This window comes from Psittacula echo (assembly GCF_963264785.1).
Source record: "Psittacula echo genome assembly, chromosome: 1".
Lineage (NCBI taxonomy): Eukaryota > Metazoa > Chordata > Aves > Psittaciformes > Psittacidae > Psittacula > Psittacula echo.
Window position 1 is genome coordinate 48171851 of NC_137735.1, and position 27138 is coordinate 48198988.

At 38.5% G+C, this 27138-nt stretch overlaps 1 protein-coding gene across 2 annotated transcripts in view; it reads left to right on the forward strand.

Moving 5' to 3' along the window:
* Window positions 1–27138, forward strand: part of FBXW7 (F-box and WD repeat domain containing 7) — a 175243-nt gene that overhangs the window by 54157 nt on the left and 93948 nt on the right. For both annotated transcript variants that reach the window (XM_080635191.1, XM_080635192.1), the window contains exon 2: window positions 21414–21971. In XM_080635191.1, the coding sequence (XP_080491317.1) occupies window positions 21483–21971 (489 nt within the window). In that variant the 5' untranslated portion in view covers window positions 21414–21482. The remainder of the gene's footprint in view (window positions 1–21413; window positions 21972–27138) is intronic.

The following is a 27138-nucleotide window of genomic DNA, read 5'->3' on the forward strand; positions in this document are numbered from 1 at the left end:
TTTAATCCCACATAAGAAAGTATGTGTGCAATAAGGTACTTTCTCCTTATTTTACAAATATAAAGCTGCTACTGTAAAAGAATGTTTCTCATATTGCAGACTGAGGCTGTTGGAAGTGCTGTGCGTTAGATCCCTATGCTGGCTCACAATGCAGAGCACATGAGCTGGTCCCTAATGATGAAAGCCTAAATGAACAGGACTTTTCTGGAATGGTGTTAGTGGTAACGTCTACCTTTTGCATGAAAGGATGATGGCAAGAGCGCTGAAAGCCAGTTTCTGTTTCTTTCTGATTCTGCAAGGGTGTAAACACATCACGTTTTCCTAGAAGAATGCTGAGAAATTGTTTGTGTGGAGGCGTCTGTTGTGGTATGTAAGGCACTGTGTGATCAAGGATGAGGGAGAAAGAAAGCAAGAAGAGAGAAAGATTTTGCAGACTTGGTGTACTTTGCCTGAGTTTGGGGAAGAGATGCCCAAGTACCAGAATCTACTCCCTGTATTATTTCCAGGTCTGCCTTGAAAATTTGCTAACAATATAGAAAGAGTAGCACTAAAATATAGCTTTCCCTCCTAGCTGACACCGTAACAACTGGTTGGAGTCCCCATTCCTTTTGTTATTCTGTGCTGTCTTGTTAGAATGCTGTACTGAAGGGAAATAAATGCTGGTTTAAATCTCCTTCATCAAATTTCACTCTGATAATGTTCATGTGTGTGTTTTTTCATTGCTCGTGTAACTGAGCCTGACATACAGACCATAAAATCTTCTGACATTTTTGCCACATTTTGCTTTAGGGCCAGGTGTTAGCCTGGTCATCAGGCCTTTCTGTGATGGGGAAATGCTAGAGGAAAAAGGAACATAATCAGCACAGTCTGCTTGTGATGGCTCCAGCAATCTAAAAGGAGAGGGAAGAGGTGTAGTGCTCAGGAAATCGAGTTTGGATGAAGAGTTGGAGTTGTAGCGTAGCTGTGCTTTGAACTCTGACACATTGCCATAGATACAAGTCTGAATTTCAGAGGAACTTGGTATCGCAGTTAAGTTCAGCATAGCTGACCTTCGTGAAGTCTGTGCAGGCCTGTCTGCTGCAGAAGGGAGACAAAAATCACTCCAGCTACGAAGCATACATACACACTATAACATTAAGCATTCTAGAAAATATATATAATGTAACCTGGAAACTTCCACTGCATAACGAAGGTGGAAGGTGCCTCACTGAATACACCTTGTTTGCATTCTGTGGGCAGGTTGATAGACCCTGAGGGCAAAAACTGGTATGTGAGAGGTTGTTGTAATGCATGTGCAGGAAGAAGTTGGACTGACAAGGCAACCATGTTCTTGATCCTTTGTTTACTTTTGACTTTTTCAAAGACTTTTTGCAGGAAAGTGTATTTAATAAACCTCGCTTTATAAATGGGGAAACAGACTCTGGAAGTCAAGAGGCTGAAGGTCCCTCTTCCGGCCCCTGGCAAATCTGAGCATGGAAACCAACTCTCCTCAGATTGTTTTCAGCTGTTTTCCCACTGGATCACATTTTTTTTATAGCTTTTCCTTTGTGGGAAAAGCAAGAAAAGTTAAGTCTCGAGTGACTGAAAGGTGGTGAAACACCCATAGGTGTTACAAGTACCTTAAAAAGGTGACTCCCCCTTCATATAGCTGGAGAAATAGGGCATAAGGAAGATAGTGACTCACCTAAATTCTCACATCTAGAGTTGGGATAAAAATCAAATCCAATTGCTAGCTTTTTAACACAACTAAGGGAGTGTAGAGCCTCTGGAAAGAATTTAATCTGGGAATTTTCAGGGATTTTGTCTGCTTTTAAGTCAGTGTGAACTTTGCTGTATAGATCCTGCCGAATTCAGGATGTTGAAGTTTTCACAATGAAGTCTTAATAGGTACTAAGCACTTCAGATGTCATTTGATGTACTGAATGTGTCAGTAGCAGTAAGTGGGCACAGAATCTGATTTCTTTACAGGTCAGTAGGAGAGGTTATAACACTGTTAGTGCACAGAGTGGCTGTTTGTGGAATAGTGGGTTGCAGAAGTGCTAAAAGACAGTGGCACTGGATTCTTGTAACTTACGGAGCAGACTCTTTAATATCCTCTCTTGTCTACTGATGTGAGAAGCACACTTTCAAACTAGATCTCCGCATACTGAATGAAGTGGATGCTGTTGAAATGTGTGTAGTTGATCTTTGACTCTCAGAATTAAAATTCTAAGTGTGGAAACCATAGAAAATAATGCATACAACAAGTACCTGCTTGTGGGAATAGCTGAGAAATAAAAAGGTGATAGCAGTTTATTGACTGTCTAACTGCTACCAGTTTATTTTAGCCATTGCATCTGGAAAGGTCTTGTATTGGCACATGCAGCTTTACAGATGTTTGTGACTTTGGTTCCATGAGCAGGAAAATGTAGGTTCTTGAATGCTTAAACCTTGTGCTATCACTTGCAGAGTGATGGCTATGGTAAATGTCCTGATGACATATATTACATAAGGTATAATTAGGTGACAGATGGTGTCAAACTTCACTTGCAATTGTAGTTGGCATAGTTTTTTGAGGAGGGAACGGTAAGGACACACTGGTATTTTTGTACTTTATTTAGCCACTTCTAATCACAAATAGCAGATTTTGTGCATTTACTCATGCTGTTTGTATGCAATTATACTTCTGGTTCTAAAAAGCAAGTTCTCAGATGGCTGGTTAAGATATCCTTGATGCAGAGGAAGGATGGTACTACTGCTGTATAACTTCAGGCTTCTTTTTTAATGTGTGAATATACAGTGGTTATTGTATCTTGACAGGCCTTCTTATCACAGTTAGCTGGATTGATATTCCTAGAACCATGAGTCCAGTATTTTCCAGTGTAAAACTTGCTAGAACTGTAAATATAGTGAAGTACTGCTAATACATGAAGACTTTTCTCTTTAGTTGGTTTATGTCAATGATTGTACTGATGACTGGTAAATAGCTTTTGGTATTGGGTAAAATCTAATGCAAACAGAACATTTGATTAATTTTCATGCAAAGATTGTAGTACAGTCTTTCATTTGCTCAGGTAGAATTGAAGAAGGCTTTGTTTGGTCCATAACTGTCATTGGATCCTGTTGTAGATCTGTCATACCAGCTCTAAATAACTCTGCTCTTGCTGAGAGTCCCATACAAAGATGAATAGGTTTTTTTGCTGATTTCACATGATGTGAAACTTGGGTTGTGCTTTAGCAGCCTTTAAGATTCAGGATTGTACACAATTTTACACAGGCATATGTTGGGTATGTAGAATAAAAGGGAGTTCAGAGAGATAAAGATATCTTGAAAATGCTTCTAAGCATTGTAGCTACTTTAGACATTAGTGTGGTTGGTGAACTAGTTTAACTTAGTGTCCATTTTGAAAGTTCTGTTCTAACAGCAACAATAATATGCTGCAGGGACAATGCTGCTTGGACTCCCTTCATCTCCATTGTTAGGTAAACTTCAAATATTAAATTAAGGAATTGAGTTCTTGGCCTTTATGACAGTGTTCCTCTTCTTGGTGCACAAAGCCAATTTATTTTGAAGCATAAAATAAGCAATTGAGTACCAATGTTATGAAGTGTATATTTCTGCTTGTTTCAGCTGTTACTAAAGATAAAAATTGATATGCTGGAACACTTACCCCTAAGTCGTCGTCTCTTTCCAAGCCCTGCATAATATAGTAGATCAATAATGCACTTTCATGGCTATGGGCATTGAACAGATCTGATCCTGTTTACTCCGTATCTAGTAATGAATTATCTATAATTCGTCTGAGACCTCATATTGTATAATTTATTCTACTCTTTGCTTTTTTTTTTCTTGCTATCCCTTACACTTACTTCAATTCTAGTTGTATGCTGTCACATGTGCCTGGAATATTCTCTGTTATGGCATACAGCTTCTAACTTCACCTTCCAATTTTTTCTCAAAATACAGTTTTTCTGTGATCTCAAGCCCCACTTTCCTGTGTTACTACTTTTAATTTCCTTAAACAGCAGTGGAGGAACTTAAAAGCAGTGTATCTGTCCCATTGCAAGCAACTAATTGCGTATCTTGATTTTACATATTCCTTCTCTTCTTGGTCTGAGACTTTGAATTTTGTTGAGCAGATACTGTCCTTTAGACAGTATAGATGATGGCCTCTGTTGTACAAGAGCCACTTCGCTCATTCTCCCTGGAAAGGTACATGTGTATCGACAGTGGGAAATCCTAATTGTTATTTGTCAAACCTGTAGTTGGAAAAAGGATTTGCCCCATGAAGGGGAAGTGAAAGCACTTGCATTTGGATTTTTGGATTTTACATTTATGTACTGGCTGTGAAGGTTACTGGTAAGTAATTTAGAGGTGATACAAGCATATTAACAAGCAAGCCTTGTGGTGGTTCCACTCCTGTAGATCCTAAGGACTTCAACAGGCTTTTCCGAAATTAACTGAGGCTGTGGAGCAGCACTGAGCATTTCAGCTGTGGGGTATTGTATAGTGGAAATGGAAAATGTAAAGGTATGGCAGTCTTTCTTCCCACTCAGGATTTCTTTCAAAAGAGAGCAGAGGTTTTACAGGCCACTTTGTTTTGATCTTTTACTACCCCTACTGTCCTTCATTACTACTGAAGCATGCAGTACCAAATGTGTGGTCATTACATGAGCAAATAAATGAATGCTCAAAACCAACTACATATTCTTTTCAGAATTAACAAAGAATCTTCTCATCAGACATTTTGGACTTCTTGCTGCATCTTGTAAGCAAGTCCTTTATAAAATGTGAATGAATGCGTGATCTATAAGTGTTAATTTTTGAAGGTTTTATGTTAACTTTTGAAATAGTGTATGACCCTGCTGCTGCCAGAGCAGAAGAGCTTCAGGTGATGTAAATGACCTGTGTTTTATTTCTTCTACTTTAAGAGGAACATCTGTGAATATCAAAAGGCAGTAGCTGTTTCTGCGTTCAGTTGTGATCTTTCCCATTGCTACTTATTGATGAGGATTTGGTAAGTAGCACTGTGTACTTAACACTGGCACCATATTTTATAGATAGAAATTCCTTATTCTTCGATCTGTTGCATCTTCATGAAGTATCTTACTTCTCCCACCGCACCCCCCATCTTGAAATTATCTGTTTTCATGAGCTTTCTCAGGATGCTCAGTTCTGAAAGTGACTGCCAAAGAAGCAGGAAGCTCACACATTAGGGTAGTGAGGTAGTGAGATAGGATCTTTGTGGTGGTTTCAGCTGACCAGTACTCTATTCCTCATTTATCTATCAAACAAAAAATAGAATAAAATTATTTTACCTCTTGGAAAATATTCAATATTTTAAGTGCATTTGCAGCTTGTTCTGTGATTACATAAGAGAAGTGGCAGCAGTTTGTCTCTAAATATCATTTGTACAGTTCTTAAGATTTCTGGCATGTGTTAAAACTTGAACAGGGGAAGTTTAGATTTGATATAAGGAAGAAGTTCTTCACTGTAAAGGTGGTAAGGCACTGGAATGGGTTGCCCAAAGAAGCTGTGAATGCTCCATCCCTGGTGGTGTTCAAAGCCAGGTTGGACAGAGCCTTGGGTGACATGGTTTAGTGTGAGTTGTCCCTGCCCATGGCAGGGGGGTTGGAACTTGATGATCTTAAGGTCCTTTCCAACCCTAACTATTCTATGATTCTGTGTCTCAAACTTTGTACGCTGGAGATGTCAGCTACTTTGTAAGACTAGAGTTGATATCCTTGGTTCACTTCTGATGGATCTTATCAACATGGGGGAAACTGTGCCAGAAAAGACTATGAATCTGAAGTGAACTATTACTAATTTTCATTGCAGGGTTGCTGTGGGCATTCAGCTCAGGTGTAGCTGGGCTGATTGCAGGTTGCAGCCATGTGCCGCCTGTCTTGTCCCCCTGCTAAATGAGATTGTTCGCACCTCTGATCTGTGGAACTGCTCGTGTGAGTGCTTCCTAATCTATTTCAGGCAAAACGAATCTGCTTAGCTGAGAATTTAAACTTGTAAGCTAACCTGGCTCATTCTGACTGAAGCAGATTAGTGATGCTTGTATGGGCAGGTACGCCAGGAGATCTGGTTGGATGCAGTAATAAGCGGGTTGGGTGTGAGAGGCTGAGCTCTGCCTTGGGAATAGTGTATGCATGTCTGTCTACGCTCCTATTAAAGTTTCTTTAAATAGCTTATTTTCTTGTGTCAGGAAGTCTATTTTGAAAGCAAAATAAATCTTGTACAGAAGAAGTGTGCTGGGGAGGTTGCTAAGCTCTTGCTTTTTATTAGCTGCTAGTCCTTACCTATTCCTATACCTAAACTTTATTTTTTTTATTTTTCCTCAATATGTGAGTGTTCTGTTGCAGTTTTGTCTCTTAATTCAGTGATCTAGGATTTCCTTATGATGCTTGTTTTAGTCCTAATATTCCTCTGGCTATAAAAAGTTGCCTTCTCCTGTCCACTTGTAACAAGTCTTTTAAAACAGACAGCTCTGAATCTGTTGAGCTAAGGTTTCTCTCTGGTGAGCCTCAGTGCAGAGCCTGGCAGATAACTGTTCTTTGGGGCAGTTCTACCTCCCAACACAGGTGTGCAGCAGGCTGCTGCTTTTTTTTCCCCACTCTGAAGTCAAGCAATGCTAGACTGTAGTTGGGCAGCCTATACAAAGTGGCTTTGGGCCAGAAGTTCCAAAAAGAACCACAACTACCTTCATTTACACGGACCAGTACTTTTAAAACAGTCAGTTCCTCAAAAGAGAGGAGAACATTGAGTGTAGGAGCTGCTGTGAACAGCCACGGTCCAGAAACAGTTGGTACCCTCAGTGTCAAAGTAGTCATTTCACATCTTGAAGTAAGACAGCAGAAGCACCCAAAGGAGCTTTCAGGTCACTGCCCATCCATGAAGGTGAAATATCTTAGAAGTGTATGCTTGATCTCATTAGTATCTGAGGAGTAAGTGCAGATCTGTGGACCTGTGGTCCTGCCGTTACCTCGGGTTACCTCCAAAACCTTTGACAATGGCATGATCATCATGGGAATGGATTTCAGTACATGAGCAGTGCACTACTACAAGTAGAAAATATGTTCTTGCCAGGCTTTGATAAAAATCTGATTAATGTCACCAGGAAATTAAAACATTTTGTAGAGCCTAGTTTCTTTCTAGGATACTTATTAGAGAAAGAAAATTTGTGTGCTAAATATTTGCCAGGCATCAGGATGATAGGAATGGAAATGCAAATGCCTTAGAAAGTTCTATTTTATTTTTTTTGTACCATTTTACAGTTTATACCTAATCATTACTCCTAATCATCAAATAGCTGACTCTTGTGCCCTGGTGTCCAAACAGTGATGTCTGAACTTTGGACATTTGTTAATCAGCCTTGCAGCTGAGAACGTGGAAGTCCACATGTAGATTGTAAGAAAAATTAAGATAAACACAGAAGGCCATGATGAATGACTTGGACTTCACATTGCCAGCATGGTTTGTACCATATTCTGTTTTCCTCAGTGAAGGACTGGCCCTCTTGAAAAGTTGAGCTATTTAGTGAGATTCTTATTGTTCCTAAAATGGTGAAAATGGTTACTGTAAGGTCCATTTTGTAGGCTTCAAGCTATGCCTGTCATAGGACACAACCTAATCAGCCAGGTTTTCCAGTAAGGACAAAGACAGATGCCCTGGTTTTGATTGTGCTGTTGCTACCAACAACCAGTATATTATTCAGAAAGTCTCCAATTTGGCTTTCTGTCAATAGAAACAGTTGTAGTAAAATGCCACCTTTTGCAGCTGCATTGTTCCACATGTCACTCACGTTGTAGCAATAAAATGATGTTCTGAGGCCTCAAGGTTTGGTTTCAGTCAGTTATTTTACAAGTTTTTTTCTTTAACAGCTTTTTTTTGCCTTTTTTTTTTTTTTGCTAAAAAATACACTACCAGCCTTGAACTGTGCCTTGTCCATCAGGTGAATCAAGAGCTCTGTTCCCGCGTGTCGGGAGGGTTTGACTCTTCAGGCTCCCTTCCCTATTGTGTTGTGGGTCCCTGTGGCACACAGGAGGCAAGACAGGAGGCAGGTCTCTCCCTCTGCACATCAACACACACTTCACTAGGGCTTGAGCAACTTCATTTACGTTCTTCAGAAACATGCTGGTCTCAAAGATCTGCAGGGTAGCTGTGTGGCGTAGCAACTGACCTGTGTGGAACGCTGTGTGCCTGATCTAGCAGCAAGGACAGGCATGGGGTTTGGACTGGGAGTAATGCAGTCTGTGTTTGATCAATACAGCTGATGCTGCTTAGCACTGCTGTCCGGGAAGGAGAGTCATTACTCTTCACCTCCATGAATTTGTACTAACAATGCCCTTGAAAAATCAGGAACATGGGTTGGCCTGCAGTAAAGGTGCAATGACACTGGGGCCTCTTCCTCTTTGCAGCTGCCATTGTGTGATGGGTTCACTGTTGCCAAGAAACTCTCCTAGTTCTGCATGCCTTTCCACGTAGGCATGAGAAACGGTGGCTCATGCACTCCAATTTCTGCAGACCGGTGGTCTGGTGAGACTTCTGACAATAGTCAAGTTTAGATCCATGATGCTAGCAATGAAGTATGGCTTGCTTTTATTGAGGAGCATAGCTTTAAGTTTACAGGTAGGTGTTTGTTTTGTGGTAAGATGTTAGGTGGTCCTTAGCTGTTACCTACTCTCTGCTGGAAGGGTGTAAGGTCTGTTGTCCTTACAAACTTACATTAGCCATTCTTAATCCAGTGCCAGCAACATCATGTGAGTTACAGGGAACTGGTGAGTTAAAACTGACTTGCCTAATTTTGTCTGGAATGGGTTAGGGGGCACTCAGTTGACTTCAGTGAAGTTTCAGTGCAGTATAGCAGCTGCCCTTTCAGTGAAGCTCCACTGAAAATATCCTGTGGCAGAGCAGTATCAGCATCTTACATGACATCAGTCTCTGAAAAACATCTGTTGTTTTTTTGTAGGGTTTTTTGTTGTTTGTGGTTTGTTTTTTTTTTTCCCCCAGTCAAATTATAATCCAAATTTCAAATTTTAAGATTAAGGCTGTAGCAGTATCTCTTTTAGTTGGTAATCCAGGTAAATCATTTATTTGTTCACTGTACCTGTGGTCTGAGTTTTCCTGCATTGGACTCAGCTGTTTTTACTGCTTGCAGTCACACCTCCTTTCTGTAGTAGGAAAGTGCTGTAGAACAGAAACATAGAATATTTAGAGTGAATGGCTTCATACGATTTCAAAGAAAGTTGAACTGCCTGCCTGGCATTAATATTGTAGGCCACCTTACATTCTTGCCTAGGCACCTACTTTCACCTTCAGTCATGCAGATACAAAAAATTACTTTCTTGCTTCCAAAAGTAGTTTAGCTAAGCAAATTTAGGTTTCTGTAGGTTATTAGGCAAATGCCCTGCTGCTGAACCACACTGCTTAATCAGTTACTGAAATAAGATTCTCAGAGAGCCATTTTAAGGACATTAAATCAATAACAATAATTGCAACCATTTCCATTTGTCCGCTGGAGCCTGCTAAGAGTCTATTTGGGCTAGGGCCAGATTCTTTTAGACAGGTTGAGATATTATCTTCCTTCAAACCTGGCAATCTCACTTGCTGTTTGTTCAGCAAGTGCCTTGTTGTGCAAGGTCAGATTTTAGATCTACTGCCGGAAAGCTTCCCCATGACACAGACAACATAACGCTTAAGAACCAATGTGTGGTAGGCAGTGTTCTGGGGACATAAGGTTAACGAGAAGGCATTTGCTCTTTTTTTTTTTTAATACCATGTGGAGACCATAATTGTGTGGTTTTGCTTTTAAGTGAGACACCAGGAAGGGGAATTTCTTCAGTTGTGTCCTTTTAGCAGGAGTACATGACCTTGTTTTATTTATGTCTTCTACTGCTGAAGATGCTGAAAATACAAAGTATTAACAAATTTCAGCAAGTCTGGTAAACACTGCCATTCTGTTTCTCTTTGTATTTCTTGCTTTTATTAAAGGAAAAAAGTGCAGGTCAAAGGCTTCTTGTTGATGAGAAGGCTTTTAACAAGTTCATTAACTAGCTCAGGAAGAAAGGACATGATTTGGAGTTCATCTTTGAAAATGCAGTATTCAGAGTGGAGACAGTATTGCCCAGCAGATACTGCACAAAATCTGAGTGAATGTACACAGCTGGGCATTTCATAAGATATGAATTAGGACTGTGAACAGATAGGCATTCTTCATAAAATGTATATTACTCCTTGTTCTTTTTGGGCAACCTTACAGGGATAAGGCTGAGCTGTATTTTATTCCCACCAAAATGGTAAAATACACCAGTGCCAATATCTTGCATTGCTTGCATGAAGCATGCTTTCTAACCCCACCTGATCCCCAGCTACCTTTTTCTTATTTCAGAAAGTCAGTTTATAACTCTGAACTAAACATGAATAAGATATTATCTTTGTCCAGAATATATTCCATCTTTTACTCCCAGCTGTTTTAACAGTACTTATAGAATGACTTCATTTATTTCCCCTAGCAATTAGGACTATATGACAGCTGACTGTTATAGATAATTGTCCTTCAGGCTTTTTCTAAAGAATAGGCAACTGAAAGCAGAAGATTAAATGAGACATTTTTGGTAGTAGCCTCGAGTAAGCATTTTCCACTATGGATCTTGAGGCAGAAAATGTTCTTGCTGATAGCTTGGCAGGACTTGGAGGGGTTTGTTCTTCTTCCCTTGCCTGTCATCATCTTGTATGCTTGGAATAACATAGAAGAACCGGGAATTAAAAATATAAATACTTAAAAAAAGTAGTGTTCGGATATCTAGGTGGCTATTTAATCTCTGGTAGGGTATTCTTTATTTTTACAATAACCTTTTTTAGAAGGTTAGCCTGATGTGGAAGTCTGTGTCCCAACAGAATAAAGAAATTGCATTTTTCATGGCAAAGTCTGCATTGCTGTGTCTTTACTTCATTTGTCTTTACTCCAAGGCACAGAACAGTATTTTCAAGCCTCTTAAGTTTGGGAGTAAAAGGAGTGATTATTTGTGGTTAGAGGTTGTATAAGAGCTGCTTGGAAAGGGGGTATTTATTTTAAACTTTTAATCATTTAAATACAAATGTTGTTAAATAGTAGTCACTGCTTTTGATTCTCACTTTCCTCAGCTTCAATCCTGCTGTTTTTTAACCACTAAAAAAAAAAAAAAACCACACTTTTTAGTGTAAAGGGTGTATGTGTTTCCATCTCTGTGTTCATCATTCATTACTAGACGTCTCTTTCAAGCATCTCTGAGGTAGGGGAGAGGTAAGTACTTCACATTAATTTCCTCCAGTTCCTCCCATTTAAATTTAACTGAAGTTAGTTTAAATTAAACTAAACTTAGTTGCTGTTTGTCTTCAAGATCTATTCCCCCACTTCATTTAAAGATGACCTTTTTTTGGGCCATCTTTTCTGCTCTGTGTTCCAAGTTGACCTTTGTTTTTGGCCATCTCTGCTGTTCTGCTTGTATGGCTGTTTGTGCTGCACTTCTGCAGCATTTGAATTGGAGATTCAGTCCAAGAAATCATGCTGCCATTTTGCCAGAAGCTGACACCAGCCATCTGGTAGAATTACAGTTCAGTATCAGTAAACCCCATAATCTGAGGAATGTACCAAAAATTACTTCTGTGATTAGTGGACAGGAAAGAAACTGAGACAGAGAAGTCAGTTGGGTACTTTATAAATCACTTTGAGGTTTTCAGACCAAGCATCTTAATGGCAGTGTTCTTGCTGCCAAATGCTGTTTTGCTTTTTGCCTTCAGAATATTTGCATTAATAATGAGCAATTCTGCTTGCAAGTTATTTATGCTCCCATGATGCAGCTTTGCAAAGCAGCACCAGGCTAGGTAACACCGAATGAATTCAGAAAGCAGTTTAGCATATTGTACTCCTAAGGTCTATAGGTTTTCCCATTGAAAATGCATCCCAGGCCCCTTACCCCATTCAGCAGTGTTGTGAATACTGAAGAAAAAATTATATGAAGGCCATTTTGCCCATGCTGTGCTAGCCTGTGTGTTAAACCTGGCTATGAAATAAATCTGCACTGGAACTGGGCAGATTTTAGTCAGCAGTTGGTAATATGTTTTGCCTGTATGTCACTGTGGGAGTAGAGAGGAGGTTGACAGGAGCTCTAGTTTGTGTGCATTACCACGGAGAGGTGGTCAGTTAACCAAGCCTGGGTAGCTGTGCATGTGCAGCATGTTCTTTAGCTGTTGAACATGTGTGTTAAACCAAGATGGAATGTATTTCTATTTTAAGACTTAAAGTAAATTCATCACCACTTTATGAATTTATCTTCCTAGTAAGCTATTACAGTGAGTAATTATCCTCATAGTTAATTCCATTTGGATTTTTCTCATTTCAGCATTCATTGATTGGATCTTGCTTTTCGTCTAGGAGAAAATCTGTGTTTGCCTAGATAGTTGGAAAGAAAGTTGTTCCTGCATAGTAATCACATTTTTTGGGATGTCAAGGCTGAGATTTTTAGCTCCTTCTGTTGGTACCTATAGCTCTGTAGCTTAATGTGTGTTGACACAGTAGTTTTCCCGTGACACAGTTTTCTCCAGCACAGCTCAACCCAAGTTTACTAGTTCTACAAGACTATCAGTGTCATCCTTGCAGGTCCTCATGTTCCTTTGCTATGGATGAAAGGTCTTGAGCTGCATAAACCCATCCTAAGCAGGTGTTGCTCCAGGCAGCTGGGGAGGTCCCTATATGCAGTGCTCTTGATGATGCTGTAAAACTGACCATGAGGACTTCAGTTAAAGGGAATACGGGTGGTCTGAGCTGGGGATAGAAAGTGAAACACAATGCTTAGTGCTGTGGAGGTTTTCAAGCCGGCTTGGAAAGCTATTGCAACTACCATAGACCCACAAGCCTCAATTACTTACTTTTTGGGAAGAGGCATGAATCCAACCCCAAATTAACCAAACCTGTTAACTTTTAGGGACTGCTTAGTCTCCTGTTGTAGTGTAAGAGGGTCTGTGATTTTTTTAAAAGATTCTGTACTACATGTGTGTGTCATGAAATAAGAGTTGGGATGAAGCTGTACATTTCCAGCCTTTGCTATGTAGGCATGCAGTAGCGTCTTTAACTTTGAGGGGAGTGTAATAAACTGCCTGCCTAGTTTTCTAATCTGAGAATTTTGCAGCCCACGTGCTTCTCAACTAATGCAGCTAAAGATACTCTGTTTGTGTTGCTATAAGTATGATCTAATGTTTGCTTTTGGCAAGAAGCTCTTCCTTGTTAGTATGCGCAGAAGGCATAGTTTACATGAGACTGAAATGCTAACAGATAGAAACTTGCAGTTCTAAATTGAGCAAACAAGTGCTTGTGTTATATCACTAGCAGTAGTAGTACAGGCTTCTAATTTGATGGGGAGGAACACCCAAAAACCCCAACAAAATCACACACCCGCCCCCCAACAGAATCATTATGCAAGGTAAGATCTTATCTAGAGAGATAAAAAAATTTATTACAGGAATCCAAGTAATGATACAGTTGCCAAAGCAGAAAGGATAAGACAAAGTAACTGAAAATTGTATGCAGATGACTTGCCTGTTTTGTTTTAACTAGTTGCTGGAAAACTTGGCACCCTTTAAATAACCCGAAGCTTTTTCTTCTACTTTCCGTTTTCTGCTAAAAGGGGAGAGAAGCCTTTCATTAGTCACACATGATAGTTAACTTGCCACATTTTACAGCTTAATCCTTTTTCTTTAAAGAGTTTTTAGTGAAAACACAAACCAGCCATCTTCTGTATAACAGTCATTATTAATAAAGCCACTAAAAATAACACAATTATTTATATGAACACAGTAAGATCAGCCATAATACTCATCTCCTCCTAATGTGAATTGTTGCCTCTCATGATATCTTTCAAGGAATTTAAATGATTTTTTTTCTAAATTATATCCTTTCATTCTTCTTGATGAAAACATAATAATGCAGAATTAAAAATAAGGAGTAATTTATGTATTTCTGCTGTTGGTCTTGGGTTTCAGGGGGTTAAAAGGTATGAACAATGTTCTTGATAAACAGATACGAGCTCCCCACTTCTTCAATAACACTGTATTGGTGCCAACTTATCACTTGGGATATGCTTTTGAGGAAGGAGACTTTTAATTTATTTTTTTTTAATACAATTTTCTTTCTAGTGGAAGACTGAGATTTTTCAGCAATTTCTTCATGGGTCACTTTCACATTTCCCTCTTACTTCCACCCCATCCTTACCATGGTATCTCACAATAATTCTCATCTACTTAAGTATTAGATTTTAAGGTAAAACACAACTGGTGTAACACACTATTCAGTAATGATTTGCACTGATATTTTTCTCCCTTTTGAATCAAGGAAAATCCAGGCTTTTTTAACAGTTCAAATACAAGAATTAAAGTAATGAATTACTTACAAAGATATGTTCCTAGAAAAAAAAATCAGTGGTTTTCTCTCTTCTTGCTGTGTGTTGATTGCTTTAATTTTGTCACCAGGTCTCTATTAATGCAATTTATAGCATGATTCTCTGTGCTAGAGTGATAAAAACTTGTACAACTTTAACTCAAATTGATCCTCCTGGCAAGAATTCTGCGTGGATTATCTCTTCTGTGTAAAATTTTAGCCAAGCAGTCCTGTTTTTGTGGAAAACACACAAGGAGGAAGATTAGGGCTTTTGGTTTAAAGCACTAAGACTTGATATTCCATGCTTTTGTAAGGTGAGACTGCGGAATCCATTTTACCTGTAATGCATTCAGATTTGGTGTTTGTATGTCCATGAACCTTGCAGGTGGTTGTGTTGCCTACAGGAATGGGATGAATCTGTGTGTGCCCTGCCTATACACAGCAAAGGAAGCATGTTGCACCATTTTGCAGCTTTTCCCACAGTCATTATCTGTGAAGGCTAAATGCATCTGTATTGAAGAGACTGGGCCAGGTCATCTTGAGCTTCTTATCAACTCATACCCTCAAGTCCTTCTTCTCAGGGCTGCTCTCAGTCCATTCTCCGCCCAGCCTGTAGTTGTGCTTGGAATTGTCCTGATGTGATAATACCTACCGTAATCTGAAAAACAAGTATGTTGACTGCTTGTAGCTCAAGCTTTCTTCTAAACTTGCTCATGAAAGGTCTGTTAATCTCTCTGCTACCTCTAATATTTCCATGTCACTCATCTCAAAACCTGCTAAATATATGTAAATTAATGTAGCAGTTACTCATTTCCTGAACTACTTTTTGTATTCTTGTTTTCTGGTGGGTTTTGTGTGCTATTTTGTATTTTATCCTATATTAAATATTTTGCCTGTGTCTACCAAACCATGTAGGATTATGTGATAGGTCCTCCCTACCCTTTTGTCTTTCCAGCCCAGACTTAAAACAAAGTTTTCTTTATAATGGCTTTGACGTGTTTGTCCCCATAAATTGATAGCCAGGGACATTGCTCTGCCACATGCATACTACCCAGGTGGTGTCAGCTGTTGTCCCTCATCCGAATCCCTTCACTATCTGCAGGGAATGGATTAGAATGGAGCTAAGTGTCTGAGACTGTACATTAGCACTGTGGGCTGCAAGGAATTGGGAAAATGAGGCATGGGATTAGAGGGGGAGCTGTGTTAAGAGGAGGTCCTGGGAGAAAAATATAAGTTTGGATGATGGAATAGGGAAAGAAGGAATAAGGTCTGTTGAAGTAGGATTTTGGGGCTATAGAAGTAGGTGAACAGAAGGGAGAGACACCTTATAGTAGGCTCTATGTGGTGGGAAAACTGGAATTGTCTTTTTTCAGAAACATTTAGGAGTGGAGGTCAGGGCACAAGGGCTTGATACAAAGCCTCAGCAGGTAGATGCAGTGTTGGAGCCAGGTTATGGTGGGGATGGAGATAATTAAAACTGGCCACACAAGAAGATTAGAGGCAGCTGGGCTTCGCTAAATTTGCACAGGAAACTTTAATTGTGGTATTTCTTTTTTTTTTTTTTCTTAATGAATACTAAATCTAGGTTTTTGTGTGCTGTCAAGTTTATGTTCAACATAATTGGAGGGGCAGTTTCATTTAATGTTGGTTACTTCAGCCATTTTGGACTGAATAAAACAACATGAATCGATTGTTAAAGTGGATCTAGGGAGCAGGACAGCTTCTAATCCAACAGAAAAGTTATGTGTGCTGCTCCATGAAGTGTTAGCAGGTCTTTGCTGGGCAGGGTAGAGCGGAGAATCTTTCTGGTTGCTAATATGTTCTGGAGCTTGGAGCTGCGAATAATGGAGCTGACAGAGAGATCTGAGATGTGTATCCATTTGGAAGAAGTAGTGTTCTTAGGAAAAGCATGCATGCTTGTAGAATGAGATGTATTACTAATGATGTGCTTTGTTTTGATGAAAAATTACTTAAAAGTTTTTAAAGCTGTATGTTAATCTTGTTCTAATCAATGTTTTGTGCTGGTGAAATATGGAAAGCATTATTTTCCTTATACAATGTATTCAACTCAGAATTTTATGACTTGAGTCTATTACAGTTATCAAGTTTCCCATCCTGGGCAGCATAGCAAAATTCTTCTCTTGTAACTCTTCTTTAAAGCTCGTAACTTCAGTTCAAATTATGGTCTACCTGAAGTATCTTGGTTTTGTTAAGTCCTTGCATGAGGACTTGTCCGCTACCATAACCTATAAAAGAAGGTGGTGAATTCCTCATTTGTCTTTGTTCAGTTTCAGTTTCCATTTATTGCATGTTGATTGTTATGGTTTGTTACTTTGCTGTTCAAAATCTTTCCAATATACAAACTGTGTAGCCAGTAATCAGATCAATATACAGCATATGGGTTGCTTGCTTGTAGTGTTTTGCGCTGTTATCTATCATGGCTGTACACTTACACACTTTTGGTTTTCTTTGAACATGGTCCACGATCTGACCAGTATTACGTTTTTTTTTTGCTGCCTGCTTGATGCTAGATTTAGTTGTCTTTGTATGCATATTTTTCAAATGGGCTTAGCAGTCTTAGGTCTGGCAGCGCAACACAGGTGTGTGCCTATCATTAGGTGCATTGGCACTGTATGTTTTAGTCTGGATTTGGATCCAGAGCACACTTTGAAGTGTAGCTGCTGATGGTCCACACCTGCTCCCCAATAGAAAGAGTTAAAGCACAGCTGGCCCAAGCACCCTCTGGGTGAAACTAAAACAGATAATGTGCTCCAGCTGTGAGAGTCAGTTTAGGTCCCAGGGGTCAGAGCTGGAAATAACAGCTGTTTCCTCTTCCTAGAGCCCTATTGTGTGGGTGCTGAGTCTCAGCTTGGCACATCTGTTCTACTGCACTGTTGGCTAAAGATGAGCTAACTTTTAAGTTGCCAGCACACCAGTGTCAACCTTGGGCCCAATGTCTTTGTAAGGGTTGTATTTTTAGTTTGAGAAGGCAGGTTGGGATGTTGAAATGAAATCATAGGAGATACTTAGTTTGGGTGGGATGTTTCTTTTTGCTTTCTATTTACCTCAATTCGGTATTACTCAATTTAATGTATGTCAGTTTTTTATTGGGTTATTTGTATAGACTTAGATTAGTTTTCAAGTCAGTCTGCCTTTCTGATTTCAAAGTTAATTCTTTAAAACCTTTTCCAGTTCTGATATACTTTGTGAAAACAACAAAAGTGCCCATCCTTTACCCTCATCCCCACCTCATTTCCCTTTTCTTTACAGTTTCAAGTGATAAAAAAGGAATTAACAAACCAGCAGTTTCCCAATTTTTACTTAGTTGTATGTTTTTGTAGGTAAAAAATGTTTAACAACTCATGTATCTACTAGAGGGACAGAGATATTTCAGTAATAAAGCAAGAAGTGAAGTTGTCATCCTCCTCTCTTAGTGCAGAATGTAACCTGTTGTAGATAAATCTGAGGCATTTTCTCTATAGTTTCTCAGTGTTGCTCGGCATTTCTTACAGGTGGTTTTGAGTAGCTGTTGTTCTGGTATTTTTACAAAGTGTCTTGTATGCAGATTTAATGCATAAAGAATTCTGCTTAAGCAGCATTTAATCTTCAATATATATGGGAAATGCATTCATCAACTCTGATTTTACAGTTGAATGAGTCCAGGGACTTCCATTTTCCTTGGGGATTCCATGTGTTTTGCTTTTCCATATGACTTGCTGCAAATGTTAAGATACTTACGTGGGAGTTGTTGACCAAGTTTAATGAGTTTTACATGTTTATGCAAAGCCTTGACACTGCACTGCAATGTTTTGGTGTCCTTCTAAAAATATCTCTTTGCTGTCTAAGGTGGGTAGGAAAGCAACAGCTTTCCTCTGTGGGACTGCTGGGGTTTAGCTGTTTTGAGTCATTTTGGACTCTGAGAGTGTAAATGAAGGAGGCATTGTACTAACTGAAAACACAGCTTTTTAGTTCTCGGGTAGCTGATTTGTAAATAACTTCTTCCTGCAAAGTAATAATCCTGTCTTATTCGTTATGTACCTTATATATGAAAATGATCGCATCTTGTGAATTAGCTTACAGTAGTTAATTCTGAAAGCACTTAGGTGACAGAAGGCAGCTTTAATGTTTCAAATCTCTCAGATAATGTACATCCATCTGTTGTTTAGTGAATGCATCACCTCTTTGCATATTGATGATTTCTGATGTAATTAAATTTTGATAATGTGTTTTACAGGCTTCTGGAAAAACCAAGTTGAGCTTATTTCTTCAAATACAAAGTAAAACTCAAATCATTTATGACTGAAGCTAATTTTGTGAATTGATGGTCACTACAAAAATTGTAGGAGTAATTAAAAAGATATAATAGTACTAGTGTGTGTTCATTTTCTTAACTGGCTGGAATTTCATTTGGGTATATTAACAGTAACAGTAATGTTATTTTTGTCACTTAAGCATTTAGCAGAATTATGCATTTTATTACTTCTGTATTTCAGTGCTGACCTGTCACATCAGTTGCTTACAGATACAAATTGAAATTATGTATTAAATTAATGAAACAAATGCAGCATTTGAAGTTTTATCAAGTAAATTATATTATCCTAAACTGATAACTGATGCATATATTTGAAACTATGCTGTTGATAGTGGAAAAATAGATGAAAACTTTTTAAGCTTTATTCATGGCTGTTTACAGAATCGTTTGTGGTGGAAGCTAAATTCTCGAGATTCTGAAGATATAAATCTCTTTTTTGGTCTTTATTATTATTGCTGATTTTTTTCACATTATTTAATGCTTTAAAAAATCCACATCTCTTATTTTTAATGAGAAAGCAAGATGTAGTGTTGTCAAGCTCATAATGCCCAAGCTATGTAGCAAGCCTGATAAATAGGTTGCACTAATGTCAGATTACATATGCAGTGAAATTTGGTGTTTGATGAAATGGAGTTATGAAACATCACTTCAAAACGCTAATGTTTCCAGGCTTTGGGAAAAAATGTTAAGTGAAAATATTTCTCTGCGATGTTATGAAGAGTTCACTCTTTTTCAAGTGCTACTTACTATATATAGGAAATCAAACACGTTTGCTTTTGATGCCCCTTGCTCCCAAGGTTGAAGTCATTAGCTTTTGGTTTGGGTCACGTGCACCCCAGTGTCCTAATGTGTGTTTTCCACTCATAAAAAGCAGGAGTCAGCACAGCTTCTGCTTGCTTCCATCATGTCCTTGCCTTGATGTGTGGAGCTTGTCTTTTTAGTATTGGCTTCCTCTTCATTGATTGGAGCTAATTGCTGGTGGACACATTCTTTGGAACACAGATTTTTGCTTTTGAGCTTGTAAGGTTTTATTTGGGGGCAATTGTCATCCAGGTGTACATATGTGAAAACTTGAAAAGCATGTCTTTGGGATTTATGTCATGTTTCCTTGAGGAAGTGGGGACAAGTGTGCAGAATCTACGAATCTTTCTCAATGCAGGACTTGAGAAACCTCTGTAAATGTGTTTCTGTGGCTTTCATGGTACCATACAATGAAAATTACCTTAGAGGTATGGTTTCTGGTACTTTCTTCTCACTTCACCTGTAAGTTCAATGTTTTCACAAATGTCATGGAGCAAAGTTGGAGTTTTTCTGTTCCACACCTCTGTCATTCAAGGCTCTAGGTGTTTTGTTGTGAGATTGTTATTATTAGGTTGTTTTTAAACAATAAGAGCTAGAGGACTTTCTAAATAAAGAAGGAGTGGAGGGGAAGGCAGGGGAGAAGTTAGGAGACTATCTTCCTGTACTCATGGAAACATGTATTTTTTTACTGCTCCTGCTCCAAGGAAACTGAGAAGTCATGCTCTTTTCCAGTGTTGTGGTGGTGTGCTCTCTGAATCCCTCTCTCGGTGTAGCCTGCTGAGTGTGTCATGCGGTCTATGGCCACCCAAGGACAGTGGTTCTATAAACTTTAAAAACCTAGTTATTTTCTCTTTGCATATGTTTTCATGTGCGTGTGAATCTGACTACATGTTGTTCATGTCTGACTTGATCTACTCAGCATATGACTTTAATCTAGGGGCACTGGAGTCAGGATGTGCCAGCCTCAAAGGTTATATAGCTGGAAACCTAATACCAAACTTAAGATCTAGCTAGATTGTGTTAAGTTCCACTGTTCTTGTGTATTGTTTGCATGTGCATGTGTAGCTGAATGTGTGGATAATCTGGAAATTGTGTTAATTTTTTTATTTCTATTAATATGCACCTAAATTCGACATTTTTTTTAACTTCTCTGAATTTTTGTCACTTCTTCAAGTTTGGAGAATTTCATTGCTAGCAGTGATTTTTGCCAGGCAAGGTATGAGCTGTTTCTGGCCTGCACAGGCTGCCTAGTGATGTCTGCTTGAGACCACTGAGCATCAGTGTGGCCGATTTAAGACTTTGGAGTGGTAAGGCTGTATGCTTTAGTGGTTGTTCTCTTTTTCATTTATCTGAAAGAATATCATAGTAACAAGAAATAAAACTTAAAGTTATACCTGAAAATATGCCTGCTCTTAAGGCATAAGCCCGGAAGCAGTTAGTAATTTTTGAGATACATGTTATGTCTGTAATCAAATAAGAAGGAAAATAAAATGCCATTTGAAAATTATCTTTGTCCAATTATTAGCAAGAATCATACTTGGATGTTTTGTTTACATGAATGTTAATGGTTCTTGTGGATTCTCTAGGAAGGCAAGCAGTTCTGAATTTTGCAGAATGTGGTGCTTACAGAGTTCACGATCAGACTGTTTGATAGAAGAAATAACTTGCTAGAAAGTTGTCTGCAGTATGGGTTTCTCCAGTTGTGTGTCACATACAGATTATTCCTGGTTTCTTGGAATTTGAAATGAGGAGTAATACATTGAAATAAGTTTTCAATGCTAATTGAACAAAATACAGCTTTTAATTTTAATTAATTTGTTAATTAATTAATTTGTTAATTACATCTAATTAACAAAATACAGCTTTTCTAATTTTCCACCTTTTATTTTTTGTCTCCTTAGAATGTGAAAGCATTTGCATCTTCAGATAGCCTAGCCAAGGTCCAAGAAGTAGCAAGCTGGCTTTTGGAAATGAATCAGGAACTGCTCTCTGTGGGCAGCAAGAGGCGACGAACTGGTGGATCTCTTCGAGGTAATGCTTCCTCAAGCCAAGTAGATGAGGAGCAGATGAATCGGGTTGTAGAAGAGGAGGAGCAGCAGCAAAGACGACAACAAGAAGAGCAGCACATTGGGAGGAATGGGGAGATAGGAGGAGAAGAACCTGGATTTGATGACAGGCACGAGTCTCAGCAGGAACAGTTAGAAGAAAATAACAATAGACTTATTACAGTGGATGAAGAATCCACTTGTAACCAAGAAGAAGATGATGATGAACATACTGGTGATCAAGAGGAGGAGGTGGAAGAAGAGGAGGAAATGGATCAGGAGAGTGATGATTTTGATCAGTCTGATGACAGCAGTAGAGAAGACGAACACGCTAACAGTAACAGTGTCACAAATTCCAATAGCCTCATGGACTTGCCCATTCACCAGTCATCGCCATTCTACTCAAAGACAAAGGTGAGAAACTACTTTTTTGTTTTATTGTTTGTTTTCTTAGTCCTTGTCAATTCAGGATTTTGGTTAGCTATTTGCATGTTTAACTTCAAGTTTTACAATGAAGCAAAGGTTTTACTACTTAGAGCTCATTATGAAAAATTTATGTAGTCCACAAAAATTATGCTGGTTTAACTGTTAATAAAATGATTTGCATGCATTTGACATGAGCAAATACTCGTATGTATCTTAAGGAATAGGGCTCTGATGAGTATGTACAAAAGATCAAGGTGCTTCTTTATAAATATTTTTTCATGTCGATTCATACACTTAAGACCCTCCCAACATTATTATGATATTTTCCTTCTCAAAGCAGGCAAGAAGGAAGGTAAGCAATTGTGCATCTGTGATGGTCTTTGAGAATATCTTGTTCATTTAGATGTGGTAATAATGAGTTCATTGACAAAATACAGATCAAAAAGAAAAATATGTTTATGGAGTATTAGCTCCAGTGTAGATTCGTAGTTCACCATATGTTCAAAATTTTTCAGGAAGGATGAATTGTGTTAACTCTTAGCAGCAGTGAAAAATGAAAGAATGAAAACAGTGATACTGAGTGATAAACAAGAAGGGTAAGAAGGTGCGCTTGTGGAAGAATGGTATTCCTAAGCCTATGTACCGATTTCTTTTCCTTAATCATTAATTGGTAGCAGAACACCTAGCCTTTTCTCACCTTTCAAGAAGCAAGATGGCAAAATCCTCTCAAGTTTTTACAATGCACTTGAAAAAAAAAAAAATCCCACCCAAAACGCCTGATGAAAAACAAACCCACAAAAATCTGTTAACATAAGTTAACAGGGTTCCGTATGTGTTCAAGTGTGAACATAAATGTACAGAGATGGAGAATCGGTCTTGAAGATGCACTAGAACAGGTAAATAGGATGAATGCTTGCTTCTGGAAGCTGCAGAAACATGGTTTTGGTAATAGTGATTAATATGTAATTCACTTGTCAGTTGAGATATTTTAAACAGCCATCTTTGATTTTTGAAAAGTCAGGGTTATCACATAATTTTATAGTAAATCATATATTTTCTATTGATAATTCTACTGTTCAAGGTATGAAATATGTGCTTTCTAATTTGGAGTGAAATACTGTCATATTCATGTCATTCACTTGTCTTTTTACAACTCAAATTCTTGGTTTTATTCCAGTGTGTTGGTTTTCCCTGTTTTAATATGGCTTACTGAGTATTCTGTAACACCTTGCATCCAGTATGGACTTGATATTTAATGTAGGAAGTCCTCACACTCAAAAATATATTTTTAAGTCTCTGAATTGGAAACTTTGGATTGCTTTGTGAATAACCATAATCAAATTATATACAGGCAGAGCAGGGCATAGTTTTCAGTGATGATCAGTTTTGAAGCTTTCATCATCATCTCCAATAATGAATGCAGTTTTTTTCTTTCATTTTTTACATAGTATTTGACATACACTGAAACAAGCTGGGCTAGCCTGAAGGAAGTTGTCTGAAAGATCTTTCGTATAGATGCATAATTTCTGTGTGGTCTGATAGTTCCTTTCCATATTGTTTTGGTGCAGTGCTAGCCATTTTTGTCCTTTGTCTCCAGTCTGTTCTCATGCAAGAACTATTGGGGAACTAGGTAGCAAGCCATATTTGGACTTATTCTTGATTCATGGTACAGCTCTATTTTAGGTAGTTTTAACTGCGTACCTGAAGTATCAGCTTGAAATGAGAAAGTTGATGGTTCAGGAGAGCCTTTGTTGCATTCACCCAGGAATCTTGAAGGGTCCTGCTCTGTATTGACTTCTGCACAAACTAAAGCATATTTTCAGAAAAATTTCACCATTTGTAAACAGGAAAGAGTCCAGCAAAGTGAATCTAACTCAAGCTTGGGTTAATAGTTTGCTAGTTATCATCTGTGTTTAGATTTCTGCATCTTTACTTTCTTCCTGTTATCTGAGGTGTTTTTTGACCGTTGCAATTTATTATTTTCATATTGCACCAAAGAGCTGTTTAATAGCAGGGCTTCTTTCCCCAAGCACAGAATCAAGTTCATTCCTGAAAGGTCTCTTAAATGTAAATAAGGACACTGTGTCTATTGGGCATATAATTTTTTATTTTTTTAATTCTCATTATGATATTTCCCTGAATGGTCTGATTTTTGAACATCCATCTTGAGTCATAGATACCAGAACTGAGATTAAACTCCAGTAGCAACTGTAGCAAGGACAAATAAAATTTGTTCATGGTTTATATTTACTTGTATATGTAACAAAACTATGCCACTATCAGTTCTGACTGCAGCATTCCATTGGGATTTCATGTTCCAATGATTTGTCTTACATGTGCAAGCCTTTTTCTGAGAGCCTTCCTTCCTGTAAGTATGGCCTGTGTCCTCTCTACCTGGAGATAAGAATTGATGCTTGGTTGTACTAAAGTGACTAGAGTTTTCTCACATCCATGTACTTCATCAGAACCTTTATTGTTTGTTAATTTTCGTTCCAGTTGTTGTCATGCCTGTAATATAAAAATATTATATCGCACAGGAGGGCAAAGTAAATAATATGTGCAGGACTAACAGAAGAAAGCTGATTCTTCACTGATTGCATTGTATTTGTGGCATCCATTTTCAGTGCTCTGTGATGACTTTGTGTTACTTGAACCCCTTAGGAATGGTCATATAACAATTAACCACAACATAAGCATATGGATATATTTACAGTGAATCATGTATCTCACAGTAACTGCCCTTAAATGCTCTTATCACTCAGTGCATGTGGGGTTCTGTAGCACTGCAAGGATGAGAATGCTAGTCACCATCACTGGGAAACATTCTTGCTTACTTTTGATTTAAATAATTTGTCTACTTGTGTTCATACTCTTGAAAGTGTAGTATTAACAAATATATCATGCCAGCAATATTTTATCTTTATCAAAGCTGGTGCTTATGGCATACGTGATAACCAGCATTTTTTATGGAAAAATTGGCATCAACACTGTTAATCCTATGTCAACCACTGCATTATGTTTTCTTGGACTGACACCTTGGTTTCAGCCTGTGTTTATCCAGGTTTTTCTCTATTTCTTTTTGTATGGGAGATGCTCAATCCTCTGGGCAACAGGCACTGTTCAACAAGAGTCTTTGCAACAAAACCCCTCTTAAACTTTTATTTCCCTTTTCTTTTAAACATCAATTTCCCTTCCAGTTACTCTGTCATGAAGCTTAGCAAATGAGGGCATATGAATCCAAATGTTGTTTCTGTATCTAAGTATATGTATCTAAGTATCTAAGATTATGATGGTGACCCCTCATTAAGGGGTCAGACATTCTGCATGAAGAACCCTGTGATAACTTTCCGGTTACCGTTGTCTTCAAATGGAGGTTTGCTTGTTGCAGGATTGTGGGCTGGGATGGTGATTGATTTGTTGGTTAATGAGAGCTTCCTAAGAACCAGAAAACAGATTATCTAAAATGAAGATGAAAACTTGTATAGTCAGGTCTACAGCCCCTATAACCGTTTTTCTACCCCTTCAGCAGTTGTCATATTTGAGCATTTGCTTCATTACTACATATAATGTTTTTTTAATAGATTTCTTCCATATATAACATATATTACATATAACAGCGGTAAAGGCTGAGAAGCAGATTAATTTTCTTATAAAAGTGGTGTACTTTGATGAAGCATCCTCTGATTCTGGTGCCATGGTCTCTGTTTGTCATTCGGCACATGCATGTAATTAATGGTGTCTTCTCATGGTTGTTAGATGACCCTATAGAGTGAAGTGGGAGAAACAGAGCAAATAAGCTGGATTAACTTGGTGGAGCTAGGACATACCACAGGAGGACCTGGCCCTTGGAGCTTAGATACCCATCTCTCAGGTTCTGAAACAAATCTAAAGCCATGCTGACATCTGTAGCTTTTAGCTCTCAAGTAGTGCAGACTGGGACAGAATTTCTTGCTGCGAGGTGCCTGGTCCAAGCTAGCACATAGAACCACAAGGATATAAAGGATTCTTTTTTCTGTGATTTCTGCCTTTGTATGGAAGGGTAGCATTGGTTTTTCTTGAAGCTAAAGAAAACTAAGGTAGCACTGGGCACTTTGTGCATAGAGGGAAGTGAGAAGGGACTCCTGTATGAAAGTCTGCTGTTATTCTCAGAATGTTAATAAACGAAAGGCTTTGTAGGGGTAGGAGGAATAAAGGATGATTAGAGGAGTGCTGGTCCTTGAAAGTAGTTCTTTTTTGTGTACAGGCAGTACATGCGATTGAGTGAAGGTTAGAACGCTCTGTATAGATAGGGCTGTGGTTTGGGAACAGTGCATGTCAATATATTTCTCTTCTGAGCAGCAGAGGGAGCTGCTATTGCTTTACTGCAGCCCTATAGAGACCTGTGCAGAGTTCCCTTTGCAAAGGTTTTTCCTGCTCTTGCCCCTAAAAAATTGAAGCATATTTTTTTAAGTCTGGGGAATAAATAGAACTGGAACAGAAGGATTCAGTATTTTATATTTGAGAAGAAATATGTTTCCAGTATATGAAATGATGTAGGAATATTTCCTTTAAAAATAAATATTAAACATTTTCAAATGGCATGTGTGATAAGAATGCAGTGTATAGTTCTCTGCTCTGCATGCATAAGAGAAAGAGAAAAACGTTATCCTACAGAAAGTTTTTTTTTTTTTTTTCTCTCTTTTTTTTTCTCCCATCTTTATTTTCTGCAGGAATCATGCATAGGATGTGTAGATTCTTCATGCCTTTCATTTCCTGAGTTTGCTAACAGTTAATGCTTTAAGGAGTTTTTAAATTAAGTAATAGTATGGCTCTACGTTGGAGATATTCAAGGCCTGGCTGGACAAGTTCCTGTGTGATGTACTCTAGGTTACCCTGCTCTTGCAGGGGGGTTGGACTAGATGATCTTTTGAGGTCCCTTCCAACCCTCGGGATTCTGTGATTCTGTAAAGCCATGTCAAAAAGGATACATGCTAAGAATTGCTCTGATTGTAAAAACAAAAAAAACAACAACAAAACCAAACAACCTTCCCCCCTTCCCCCCCCCCCCCCGAAAAAAAAACCCCAGCTGTAGAACTGCAAACAAAACCAATAACCTCAATAGCTCCCACTCTCCCAAAACAACAAAACCAAAAAACCTTTAGCAGGATCTTTTTTC